At 43.8% G+C, this 13,285-nt stretch overlaps 2 protein-coding genes across 6 annotated transcripts in view; both read left to right on the top strand.

Annotated features, from left to right (window-relative positions):
• The window catches only part of LOC124001614 (gastrula zinc finger protein 5-1-like), a 532,153-nt gene that overhangs the window by 352,882 nt on the left and 165,986 nt on the right, over nt 1-13,285 (top strand). The window lies entirely within an intron of this gene.
• LOC124001665 (zinc finger protein 213-like) overlaps nt 1-13,285 on the top strand; it is a 30,006-nt gene that overhangs the window by 2,512 nt on the left and 14,209 nt on the right. Inside the window, exons 2-5 of one of the 4 annotated variants that reach the window (XM_046308656.1) lie at nt 1,429-1,511; nt 5,280-5,410; nt 6,339-6,497; nt 12,411-12,563. In XM_046308656.1, coding sequence (XP_046164612.1) covers nt 1,460-1,511; nt 5,280-5,410; nt 6,339-6,497; nt 12,411-12,563 — 495 coding nt within the window. In that variant the 5' untranslated portion in view covers nt 1,429-1,459. Of the gene's footprint in view, nt 1-1,428; nt 1,512-1,687; nt 1,772-3,347; nt 3,864-5,279; nt 5,411-6,338; nt 6,498-12,410; nt 12,564-13,285 lie in introns of those variants that run through there. The other 3 variants (XM_046308657.1, XM_046308660.1, XM_046308658.1) reach the window with 3 other exon arrangements.

Genomic DNA, 13,285 nt, shown 5'->3' on the forward strand with positions numbered 1-13,285 from the left:
CTTATTTGAGCTGTTCTTGCCATAATATATATATTTTTTTTTAACCAAATATACACTCCCCTACCTTGTCACAACTGAATGGCTTAAACGCATTAACGAAAGAAATTCCACAAATTAACTTTTAAGAAGACACACCTGTTAATTGAAATGCATTCCAGGTGACTAACCCATGAAGCTGGTTGAGAGAATGCCAAAAGTGTGCAAAGCTGTCAAGGCAAAGGGTGGCTACTTTGAATAATGTAAAATATAAAATATATTTTGATATGTTAAACACTTAATTTAAGATGGGATTCATTTATGATACTCTGAAGAGGTAGGGTTTCAGAAAATTTCAGAAGATGGGCTTCAGGCTTCAGGGGGAAGCTGGTTCTATCATTGGGGTGCCAGGACAGAAATTCGTTTTGATTGGACTGAGCGGGAGCTGATCCCTCGTAGGTGTGGGACGGCCTAGAGATAAGATGTGGCAGAACAGAGTGGTCAGGTTGGCATGTAAGGTTTGAGCAGTTCCCCTTGCTGCTCCGTAGGCAAGCACCATAGTCTTAGTGGATGCGAGTTTTGACAGGATCCCACTGGAGGAGCAGGGTGACATGGGAGAACTTGGGAAGGTTGAACACAGGCAGGCTACAGTGTTCTGGATAAATAGCAGGGGTTTGATAGATCCCAGCCAAAAGAGTTGCAGTAGTCTAGACGGGAGATGACAAGAGCCTGGATTAGGACCTGCACCATGTGAGGAAGGGTCGCACTCTACGGATGTTGTAGAGCATGAACTTGCGAGGAGCGAGTCACTGCTTTGCAGAGAATGACAGTGTTGTCCATGGTCACACCAAGGTTCTTTGCACTCTAGGAGGACACTGTGGTGTCGTCAACCGTGATGGAGAGGTCTTGGAGCAGGCAGGCCTTCCTCAGCTCCTTCTTGTTGAGCTTGAGGTGCTGCACCGACATTAAGCTGAGATGTCTCTTTGTGTGCCTGGCAGACATGCATTTGTAGTTTTCATATTGTGCATTTAACACTTATGTTTAATAAAGACAAAATGGGACTTTTCATTCTAAGACTTTCATTGAGACTCTCTTTATACATCACATCTGATCTCACCCTATTCTACATACACACAACAGAGCTTTATAACCAATATACAGTTACTAAATATACCTACACATACCCACACACTAACAAACACCTACTGTAAACATTAAAATGGTTTAAGGTTTGTCTGATTTTGACATATCATAGCTGACTCATATTTACCCACAACATATTTATGTCCACCATGATGGGTTTAACAACAATGAAGTCATTATGTGACTACAGTATAGGACTCAAACGTAGTGGAGATGGGTAAACACTCCATGTTGAAAGTGTGATTTATCTGTGTGTACATACCTGAGGGAGTGTATGTCTGTGTAATCTGTATCACCTGTCTCTTCCAGGAGGAGGAGGGTCCAGAGGTGCTGCTGGTCAATGAGAACACCTCTTCCTGAACCTACAGAGGAACCAGCTGAACAGCACTGCGGTGAGCCCACTGAACTAGTGTCTTAGTGGTGTTAGGTTAGGGCCCGTATCCACCAAGCCTCTGAGTGCTGATTTAGGATCAGTTTAGCCTTTTAGATTATAATGAATATAATAGGCTGGTGGCAAGCCCCCACATTTTTTAGATAGTAGTTCTACCTACATACAAACAGCATTAGGATATCTTAATGCATCTAGGAAATATAGACCTGTAAACACAGATACAATAGATGGAAATGTCAACTATGAATATGTATGATGAATGTAAGCTTTACTTTTTTGTAGTTGATTAATAGACTTTCCAAGTCATATGTGCTCTCATTCATGTATGGTCCTGCCTGACAAAAAGACAGTTAAGTTTCGAATTATCTTATTTTTTAAATGTTTGGGCTATTGTAATCTGCTCAAAACAATTGGGTTTAGACATCGGAATTAGATTTTGTTGGGTGTGAGGTTGCTTGAAGGATTTTGTATCTTTAGCTCCTAGTCTTGTAATTAAGTCAAGCCACCAAAGATTATCTTTGGGGCCTCCATAGATTGAGCCTCAAATACAAAATGGTGTCCAAAATCCAATATGGCTGCCGTAATAACATTTGCATATAAAATTGCCCTTGTTTATTTTGGATTGTGTTATTCTGTCTTTAAAAGGGTTTCATAGGGCTGTTAGTATATAGTTGAAGTCAGAAGTTTACATACACCTTAGCCAAATACATTTCAACTTAGTTTTTCACAATTCCTGACGTTTAATCCTCGTAAAAAATCCCTGTTTTAGGGATTTGTTTGTGTTTCTTCTGATCAGAGGGAGCAGACACTCCGTATCACGCAACTTGGGTCAAGATCAGTTTCTTGCTTTGCTCTTAGGAAGAGGGCATCATAGAAAGGAGTGATTTCTGGGGTAGCGTTAAGTGTGGCGCTGGAGCAATTGAAGTTTGTGTTTGTGATGCCCCCCATTTGGTGTGTCGCAGACCCGGTGGGGAGGGTGGTGAAAGACGAGTCACCGTTGGTCCATTTTTGAGTGTTGAGTCAGTCTACTCGGCAGTCATGTTAGGATATATCAGTTATCCTGTTAGAGCTTTTGTGCCAAATCCACTGCATTGTTTCAGGTGCCAAATCAACTGCATTGTTTCAGGTGCCAAATCAACTGCATTGTTTCAGGTGCCAAATCCACTGCATTGTTTCAGGTGCAGCAGTGTGTAGGAGGGAGATTACACGATATGGGAAGTATGCAGGAGGGCATGGGACAGAGGATTGTGCAGTTGTGTGTGTTAACTGTAGGAGTGCCCATCTTGCTGGGGTTTGGATGTGTCCGGTGCGAGAGAGGCAAATTGAAGTGGCCAGAGTCAGACTAATGCAGAGGGTGTAGTATGCTGAGGCAGTTTTGAAAGTGGAGGAGGATGGGTCACAGGTGAGGATCCTGAGAGGATCCCAGTGGGTAATCGAGTTGTACCAGTACAGAGGTTAGGGTAACGAGTTATGCTTCAGTAAGGATGGCTTCTTAGCAATGGTTATCAACTGTACCGCAGAAATGGAAAGTAAATCACATAAAATGGATGTCGTGGCAGCTGCAGAGATGTATTTGGGTATACGATTTGACTTCATAAATGTTTTACTGGGTGTGTTGAGGGGTGGTGTCCCATCCTCCCAATCCGTTGGTATGGTGCAGGAGATGATAGGGTAAAAGTAGTGGGATGGGGTAATGGGTTTTTAATGGGTGTAGGTGTCTACGGCTATATGTAACTTTCTTATAGGACCAGAACTAATTAAGATAATTTTATGAAGGTAGGCTGTGATTGGCCTCACACTCCAGGACTGTAGGTGGCGGTGTAAGCACCTACAATTTGGATGCGATCCGCCAACCAAATTCCAAGGACTAAGTAAACGGAAGTAAACATGGTCAAGAACAATTTTCACGTTTGGGTCATTTAGACATTTTAACAACCATGGAATTCAAAATATGACGAATTTAACTGCACAGCACTAAACACTTACCCCAGATAATATTTAATTCGCGTTGGCGACAGGACTTGGATGGTAGATGTTAACGTTATCTAGTAAGTAACGCTAACATAGCTGCTAACAATGGCCATGGTTTTTCACACTCAAATAGCCTCCATCATGGAGGTGCTAGCGAATGCAGCCGTGGCAGAGATCTGTAAACTCGTAGACGACGACTATGCAGTGGTTCGTTTGGAAATAACTCAAAGCCAGAAAGAAATCACTGCATTGCGGAGGAAACTTCAGCTAATCGATCTGAAAGTGGCACGGGAGCGCGCAGAGAAGACAATGCGAGAGCGCGTCCTCGCCAGTCGTCCCAGTAGTGACAAGATCCTCAACCGATACAGAGGAATGGCAAGAGGTACATTTTGCGGAGGGGAGGGATTTGGTCAGTTTTGAGATGGTATGCAATAATTCTATTGATTACTTAGCTTGCACAAAGACACTTTCAAATTTACTGCATTTCATATTATTTTCTCATTGAAAACAATGATGCATGGAACATAATCACTCAATCTATAAATATAATCTCCAGTTGTGTAGTGGTGCTTGGAGAAGTGATTCAATTTTGCCCAAACGTTTCCAAACGGCCCACCCAGCAAAGGAAAGACACCCTTGTGTGAAAAATTGAGAAACCGTGACACACTCTGAATGACCTAAAATCATGAAACCCATATTGGTCTTTCAATATCAGGCCAACCCAAGCTGTACTGTGCAAGTAGAAGGCCAGCATCCTGGAGTCGCCTCTTCACTGTTGACGTTGAGACTGGTATTTTTCCGGTACTATTTAATGAAGGTGCCATTTGAGGACTTGTGAGGCGTCTGTCTCAAACTAGACACTCTAATGTACTTGTCCTCTTGCTCAGTTGTGCACCGTGGTTCTGTGAAGGGAGTAGTACACAGCGTTGTATGAGATTTTCAGTTTCTTGGCAATTTCTCGCATGGAATAACCATCATTTCTCAGAACAAGAATAGACTTGACAGGATTCAGAAGAAAGTCCTTTGTTTCTGGCCATTTTGAGCCTGTAATCGAACCCACAAATGCTGATGCTCCAGATACTCAACTAGAAGGCCAGTTTGATTGCTCCTTTAATCAGAACAACACTTTTCAGCTGTGCTAACATAATTGCAAAAGGGTTTTCTAATAATCAATTAGCCTTTTTAAAATGATAAACTTGTATTAGCTAACATAACGTGCCATTGGAACACAGGAGTGATGGTTGCTGATAATGGACCTCTGTACGCCTATGTAGATATCCCATTAAAAGTATGCCGTTTCCAGCTACAATTGTTAATGTTGTAAGTGACTGTCTACACTGTTTCTGATCAATTTGATATTTTCATGTACAAAAAGATTGCTTTTCTTTCAAAAACAAGGACATTTCTAAGTGACTCCAAACGTTTGAACGGTAGTGTATTTGATTATTGTACAAATCTGAGTTTGCTACATTTAGTATCATCTTAAATTAAGATATTACATTTTTATCTTATTAATAATTGAGTCTGTTGACACACCGTGCAAGAATGGTCCACCACCCAAAGAACATCTAGCCAACTTGACACAATTGTGGGAAGCATTGGAGTCAACATGGACCAGCATCCCTGTGGAACGCTTTCGACACCTTGTAGAGTCAATACCCCAATGAATTGAGGCTGTTCTGAGGGCAAAAGGGGGTGCAACTCATTCTTAATGTATTGTACATTCAGTGTATAATATAGCGTTGAGCATTGACAGCAGCTAACCTAACAACCTCTTTTCCCCCAATCACACTCTCAGGTGAAGGACATCTCACTGGAGGCCACAGAAGCTTTGTGAAGCCAGCAGGACACAATACATGGAGAGATGACCAGCCAATCACTGTTGATGATGGGAGTGGAAACTCAACCCAGCACGTTATCGTGATAGAGGTTAGTGTAATACTATTACATCCAGGGCCTTAAACATACTATTTTTTGTATACCAGGCACTGTGGCGGGTAGGTAAAAAAATATCATGATTATAGCTTTAATTAACAGCCACTCAGATTTTTTTTTTACCAGACAAAATATTTTTGCCGCCATAATAAATAAAAACCTGAGCATGCATAGTAGAGGCAAAATAAATTTGCTGCCCCTTTAAGGTTACCTTAGTAACAGGGACACTTGCCTGTGAAGATACCATGTCTCTTTTTGCTAGCAGTGGAATCAAACTCAAACATTGAATGCAACCTAGCTTGTGAACAAAGCAATATAAATAGACAAGAAACACAAGAACAAAGTCTCATTTTAGTAGACTTTTGAGAAAATTAGACCAACATTTAAGGCTGAGCGCATTGCTTCTAAAAACAAATCCTTCAAGACTTCGCCCACAGCACAGGCAGTGTTGCTTTGCAAGGTGGGGTAGCTCTAACGTTTGAATTCCGATTTCTTTGCGCATTACCAGATATGAAACAAAACTGCAGAAATACTTTCAAAAAAGCTGCTGTAGCATTTATTTAGCTATATATCACAACTTGCACTTGTGCCCATACTCCACTTGACTATTTTTATGAAATGCTTGCACTGTAGAGCCCTGAGTGTGACCACCCAAAAATGTAGCAGGTGAATTAGGCATTCTTAACCGCCAATGTCAATCTACGCGCAATTGGTGGGTGTTAATTTTAGATCGTGATTACATCAAAATTACAGTATATCAAATGTGGGCAGTTAATTTCATAAAGGCTCCCCTCGGCTATTCACTTGCTTACATGTACATCCTCATTTATCTGCCATAAGGGAGCTTGTGAGACTTCCCTACGGCATTATTATCCAATTCTACGCATGTATCGGTAATTCACCTCCTTTTTTCTTGTGTCAGTCTGAAGATGCAAGTCCTGGTGTCAAGCTGGAGAAGTCTGAACGGGAGGAGGACCCACGGCACAGCAGAGACATCCAGACTGGAGTAGCCTCCCCTGTAGTCACGGAGGACCCCACCACTGCCCCAGAGCTGCCCAGGACCCGACGCAGAATCACGGAGGTCAGTGGAACGCTGAACGCCATCCTCAAGTCAGAGACAGATACAGAGACTTTAACGGGGCTGGGGCGACTGGGCTGTCCACCTGCTCCCCGCTCAGAATATTTACTTGATGGTAACCCGAGCCCGAGGACGGTTCTGTCCCATCAGGACTCAGGTGACACGTTACAGACTGGCAATGATCCGCCCTGTTCATACGCTACAGGGACAGAGATGATACCTGGTGACATGACTGTGGGCTTAGATACACAGACTAATCCAATGGGAGCGGACTGGAACCGGTACAGTAGTAGTGTATACTCTGAAGGGTTCCTAGATAAGAAAGGCGAGGGTCTGGTCGTAGATGAGGTGACTGTGAAAGTGGAGGGCGATGCTCCTCTGACATGGAATGCAGACGAGACTCACTTAGGAAAACAGGGAAACACCAGTGACTTCTTAGACTACAGGGAAAGCTTAGAGACAAATCTAAATGTCGCCACCCACTCACCTTTACACGCACTCAGGGATCGCGACCCAGTGTCCACGTCCTTGGCACCATCCGATTCACACTGCAGCGTCTTTTCCGATCAGGTATTGAACTCAAAGGACCAAAAGGCCAAGGCTCAGGGATGGGGAGCAACAACAGGCGGTAAAGAGAAGCGGTTCCTCTGCATGTTCTGTAACAAAGGCTTCAGCTGCCCCCAGAAGGTGGAGATCCACCAGAGGGTCCACACAGGGGTGAAACCCTTCAATTGTACCCAGTGTCACATGCGCTTCGCCCAGGCCTGCAACCTGAAGAGGCACCAGAGGGTCCACACAGGGGAGAAACCTTACAGCTGCCCCCAGTGTGAGAAGAGGTTCTCCCACCAGCACCATCTGAAGATGCACCTAAATGTCCATACGTGAGAAAGGCCATTTGCCTGTACGTACTGCGGAAAGAGGTTCTCAGATAGGAGCTACCTCAGGATACATCAGCAGAAAAACCATTCCACTCTATAACATAGGAAGTAACCATTCCACTCATTAGCTTCTGACATTTAGATCAAACCCTGCATTAAAGACAGATTAATTTTCAGTGTTGTCCACAGGAAAGATCCACAGATACCTTTGGAATAATGAGTAACAGATTTCAGTGTTGAATATTCCTGGGTAGAATATTGCATCCAGACATTGTGTGATATATTTAAGCATAACAAGTCTGTTACATATTGTGTTTGTACTGTGTAGGCTATATGTTGTTCACAAATGCTTATTTCTTTGATCCATTCCACTACTTAATCTGAACAAAAATACAAGGGCAACAATTTCCAAGATTTTACTGACTTTCATATAAGGAAATCGGTCAATTTTAAATAAATAAATTAGTCTATGGATTTCACATGACTGGGTAGGGGCGCAGCCATGGATTGGCCTGGGAGGGCATAAGCTCAACCACTGGGGAGCCAGGCCCAGGTAATCAGAATTAGTTTCCCCCCACAAAAGGGCTTTATTACAGACTGAAACACTCATCAGTTTCATCAGCTTTCCAGGTGGCTGTTCTCAGACTATCCCGCATGTGAAGAAGCCAGATGCGGAGGTCCTGGGCTAGCAATGTTTACACGTGGTCTGTGGTTGTGAGGCCAGTTGGACGGACTGCTAAATTCTCTAAAACAACATTGGAGGTGGCTTATGGTAGAGAAATTAACATTAAATTATCTGGCAACAGCTCTGGTTGACATTCCTGCAGTCAGCATGCCAATCGCACTCTCCCTCAAAAATGTAGACATCTGTGGCATTGTGTTGTGTGACAAAACTTCACATTTTAGTGGCCTTTTATTGTCCCCAGCACAAGGTGCACCTTTGTAATGATCATTTTGTGTCATCAAATTCTTGATTTGCCACACCTGGATTATCTTGGCAAAGGAAAAATACTCACTAACAGGGGATGTAAACACATTTGTGCACAGAATTTGAGACAAATAAGCTTTGTGTGCATATGAAACATTTCAGGGATCTTGTATTTCAGCTCATGAACCACGGGACCAACACAAGTTGAGTTTATATTTTTGTTCGGTGTGACATAACTGCCACCAGAGACTCTATATGTATATATGTGTGGTTTTCATATGGTGTATTCAAAATGTTTATTTTTAATGAACACAAAATTGGACTTTTCGTTCTAAGAGTTTCAACGAGGCTCTCTTTAGTAGTTGTGGGAAAAGTACCCAAATGTCTTACGAAATGTTAGCGTGCACTGCGCCCGGCCTGCCACAGGAGTCGCTGGTGCGCGATGAAACAAGGATATCCCTACCGGCCAAACCCTCCCTAACCCGGACGACGCTAGGCCAATTGTGCGTCGCCCCACGGACCTTCAGATCGCAGCCGGCTGCGACAGAGCCTGGGCTCGAACCTCTGGTGGCACAGCTAGCCCTGCGATGCAATGCCCTAGGCCACTGCGCCACCCGGGAGGCCCCAAATGTCATACTTGAGTAAAAGTAAAGATACCTTCGTAGAAAATGGCTCAAGTGAAAGTCACCCACTACTTGAGTGAAAGTATTTGGTTTTAAATATAGTTATGTTTCAAAAGTAATTTACAAACAAAGCATGTATTTAGTGCTTCCACCAGATCAAAGGCAGTAGGGATGAACAGGGACGTTCTCTTGGTAAATGTAGGAATTTGGCAATTTTCCTGTCCTGCTAACGAGTACTTTTGGGTGTCAGGGAAAATGCATGGAGTTAAAGTACATTATTTTCTTTAGGAATGTTGTGGAGTTAAAGTAAAAGATGTCAAATATAAATGGTAAAGTGTAGATAAGCAAAAAATCGCCCGCGCAGTCATGGGTGAACAGGGAGTATAGGAGGGAACTAAGCACACACCCCTGAGGGGCCCCCGTGTTGAGGGTCAGCGTGGCGGATGTGCCTACCCTCACCACCTGGGGACTGTCCGTCAGGAAGTCCAGGAGAGGGGAGATGTTCACAATATACAGTGCATTCGGAAAGTATGTTTTCTTATGTACTTTACACCAATTCTTTAGTATACATCACAACTGATCTCACCCTATTCTTCATACACCCAACAGCGCTTTATAACCATTACACATAAGGCCTACTATATATACCTACAAATCAAATGGTATTTGTCACATTAAATGTGCTTTGTAAATAAAAAGTGTAGACTAACAGTAAGTTGCTTACTTATGGGCCCTTCCCATGCAGAAAGAAACATTTACAAATAATAGAAAGATGATAACATGAGGAATAAATTCACAATGAGTAGTGATAACTTTGCTATATACAGGGGGTACCAGTACCGAGTCAATGTGCAGGGGTACAAGGTAACAGCAGTCTTATTGCTTGGGGGTAGAAGCTGTTCAGGGTCCTGTTGGTTCCATACTTCCATACTTGGTGCATCAGTACCACTTGAGAGAGAACAGTCCTGGGTGGCTGGAGCCTTTGACAAGTTTTAGGGCCTTCTTCTGACACCACCTGGTATAGAGGTCCTGGATGGCAGAGAGCTCGGGTCCAGCGATGTGATGGGCCGTACGCACTACCCTCTGGCGCCTTGCGCTTGGATGCCAAGCAGTTGCCTAACCAAGCATAGATGCAGCCAGTCAAGATGCTTTCAATGGTGCAGCTGTATAACTTTTTGAGGATCTGAGGGCCCATAACAAATCTTTTCAGCCTCCTGAGGGGGAAATGGTGTTGTGCCCTCTTCACGCCTGTTTTTGTGTGTGTGTGGACCATGTTAGTTCCTTAGTGGTGTGAACACCAAGATTGAGACTCTCTTGACTTGCTCCACTAAAGCCCTGTCGGTGGATGGGGGTGTGCTCGGCCCTCCGTTTCCTGTGGTCCATGATCAGCTCCTTTGTCTTGCTGACATTGAGGGAAAGGCTTTTGTCCTGGCACCACACTGCCAGGTCACTGACCTTCTGCCTATAGGCTGTCTCGTCGTCTGTGATCAGGCCTACCACCGTCATGTCGTCAGCAAACTTAATGGTGGTGTTGGAGTAGTTCGCGCCATCGTGGGTGAACAGGGAGTATGGGAGGGGACTAAGCATGCACCCCCGAGAGGCCCCGTGTGGTTCAGCGTGGCGGATGTGCCTACCCTCGCCACCTGGGGACTGCTCGTCAGGAAGTTCACAATGTAGAGTGCATTCAGAAAGTATTCAGACCCCTTTGCGTTTTCCTTACAGCTTTATTCTAAAATGGATTTTAAAAAACAAATTAAATACCTCAATCAACACACAATAGCCCACAATGACAAAGCGAACACAGGTTTTTAGAAATTTTGGCCAATTTATTAAAAATAGAAAAACAAGAATGCCTTATTTACGTATGTGTTCAGACCCTTTGCGATGAGACTTGAAATTTAGCTCCGGTGCATCCTGTTTCCATTTGGTCATCCTTGAGATGTTTCTACAACTTGATTGGAGTCCACCTCTGGTAAATTCAATTGATTGGACATAACTTGGAAAGGCACACACTCCTCTATAAGGTCCCACAGTTGACAATGCATGTCAGAGCAAAAAATCAAGCCATGAGGTCAAAGGAATTGTCCGTAGAGCTCAGAGACAGGATTGTGTCGAGGCACAGATCTGGGGAAGGGTACCAAAAATTGTCTGCAGCATAGAAAGTCCCCAAGAACACAGTGGCCTCCATCATTCTTAAATGGAAGAAGTTGGGAACCACCAAGACTCTTCCTAGAGCTGGCCGTCTGACCAAACTGAGCAATAAGGGGAGAAGGGCCTTGGTCAGGAAAGTGACCAAGAAGCTGATGGCTACTCTGACAGAGCTCTAGAGTTCCTCTGTGGAGATGGGAGAACCTTCCAGAAGGACAACCACCTCTGCAACACTCCACAATTTAGGCCTTTATGGTAGAGTGGCCAGACGGAAGCCGCTCCTCATTAAAAGGTACATCACAACCCGCTTGGAGTTTGCCAAAAGGCACCTAAAGGACTCTCAAACCATGAGAAACCAGATTCTCTGGTCAGATGAAACCAAGATTTGAACTATTTGGCCTGATTGCTAAGCGTCACATCTGGAGGAAACCTGGCACCATCCCTACGGTGAAGCATGGTAGTGGCAGCATCACGCTGTGGGGATGTTTTTCAGAGAAAGGGACTGAGACTAGTCAGGATCGAGGGAAAGATGAACGGAGCAAAGTACAGAAAGATCCTTGATGAAAACCTGCTCAGGACCTCAGACTGGGGCGAAGGTTCACCTTCCAACAGGTGAACGACCATAAGCACACAGCCAAGACAACGCAGGAGTGTCTGCGGCATGAGTCTCTGAATGTCCTTGAGTGGCCCAACCAGAGCCCAGACTTGAACTCGATCGAACATCTCTGGAGATACCTGAAAATAGCTGTGCAGCGACGCTCCCCAGCCAACCTGACAGAGCTTGAGAGGGTCTGCAGAGAAGAATGGGAGAAACTCCCCAAATTTTTGTAGCATCATACCCAAGAAGACTTGAGGCTCTAATCGCTGCCAAAGGTGCTTCAATAACGTACTGAGTAAAGGGTCTGATTACTTATGTAAATGTGATTTCAGTTTTTTATTTTTAATACATTTGCAAGGGGTCTGAAACACCTACTGTAAACTTCAAAATAGTTTAGTCAGGTTTGTCTGATGAATTTGAACTTATCATAGCTGACTTTCGACATCATATTTATGTCCACCATGACTGGTTTAACAACAATTATTTAATTCTGTAACTACAGTATAGGACTCAAAAATAATGGGGCTGGGTAAACACTCCATGTTGAAAGCGTGCTTATGATCTGTGTCTGTGTTCTATCACTTGCAAGTAAATCGATGATTTTAATTGGCTGATGAGCATTTTTTTATGTTCACAAGTATGGCCCATCCATCATTAAAGTGTGTATTTTCTGTGCGTGTGTGTGCGTGTACGTACCTAAGAGAGTGTATGTCTGTAATCTGTATCATGGCTCTCTTTCAGGAGGAGGAGGGTCCAGAGGTGCTGCTGGTGAAGGAGGAGGGTCTGGAGAACACTGAGGGGGACATGGTCATGGAGGACAACCAGACTACACCTCCTCCTGAACCCACAGAGGAACCAGCTGAGCAGCACAGGACCACACGCAGTCTCACTGAGGTGAGCCCACTGTAAACTACTGTCTGAATGGTATTAGATCAAATCCAATTCTATTTGTCACATGCACTGAATACAACAGTGAAATGCTTACTTACAAGCCCTAAACCAACAATGCAGTTTTAAGAAAAAAGTTAAAGTATTTACTAAATAAACTGAAGTAAACTATAAATAAATAAAAATGATGACATTCTTTTGGAAAACTAACATAATTAAAGAGCAACAATTAAATAACAGTAACAAGGCTATATACAGGGGGTAACGGTACAGAGTCGATGCGTGGGGGGACAGGTTAATAGAGGTAATTGAGGTAATATGTACATGTAGGTAGAGGTAAAAATGACTGCATAGATAATAAACACAGAGTAGCGGCAGCGTAAAGGGGGGGCCAATGCCAACAGTCCTGTTAGCTGTTAAGGAGTCTTATGGCTTGGGGGTAGAAACTGTTAAGCCTTTTGGACCTATACTATCCAGTACCGCTTGCAGTACGGTAGCAGAGAGAACAGTCTATGACTGGGGTGGCTGGAGTCTTTGGCAACTTTTAGGGCCTTCCTACACCGCCTGGTATAGAGGTCCTGGATGGCAGGAAGCTTGGCACTAGTGATGTACTGGGCCGTGCGCACTACTCTCCGCATCCACAAAGCCTCTCTGAGTACAAATGCTGATCTAAGATCAGTTTTTCTTTTTTAGATTATAATTAATAAGGCTATGTAGACAGGCGGGGA

This window comes from Oncorhynchus gorbuscha, linkage group LG17, assembly GCF_021184085.1.
Source record: "Oncorhynchus gorbuscha isolate QuinsamMale2020 ecotype Even-year linkage group LG17, OgorEven_v1.0, whole genome shotgun sequence".
Classification (NCBI taxonomy): Eukaryota; Metazoa; Chordata; class Actinopteri; order Salmoniformes; family Salmonidae; genus Oncorhynchus; species Oncorhynchus gorbuscha.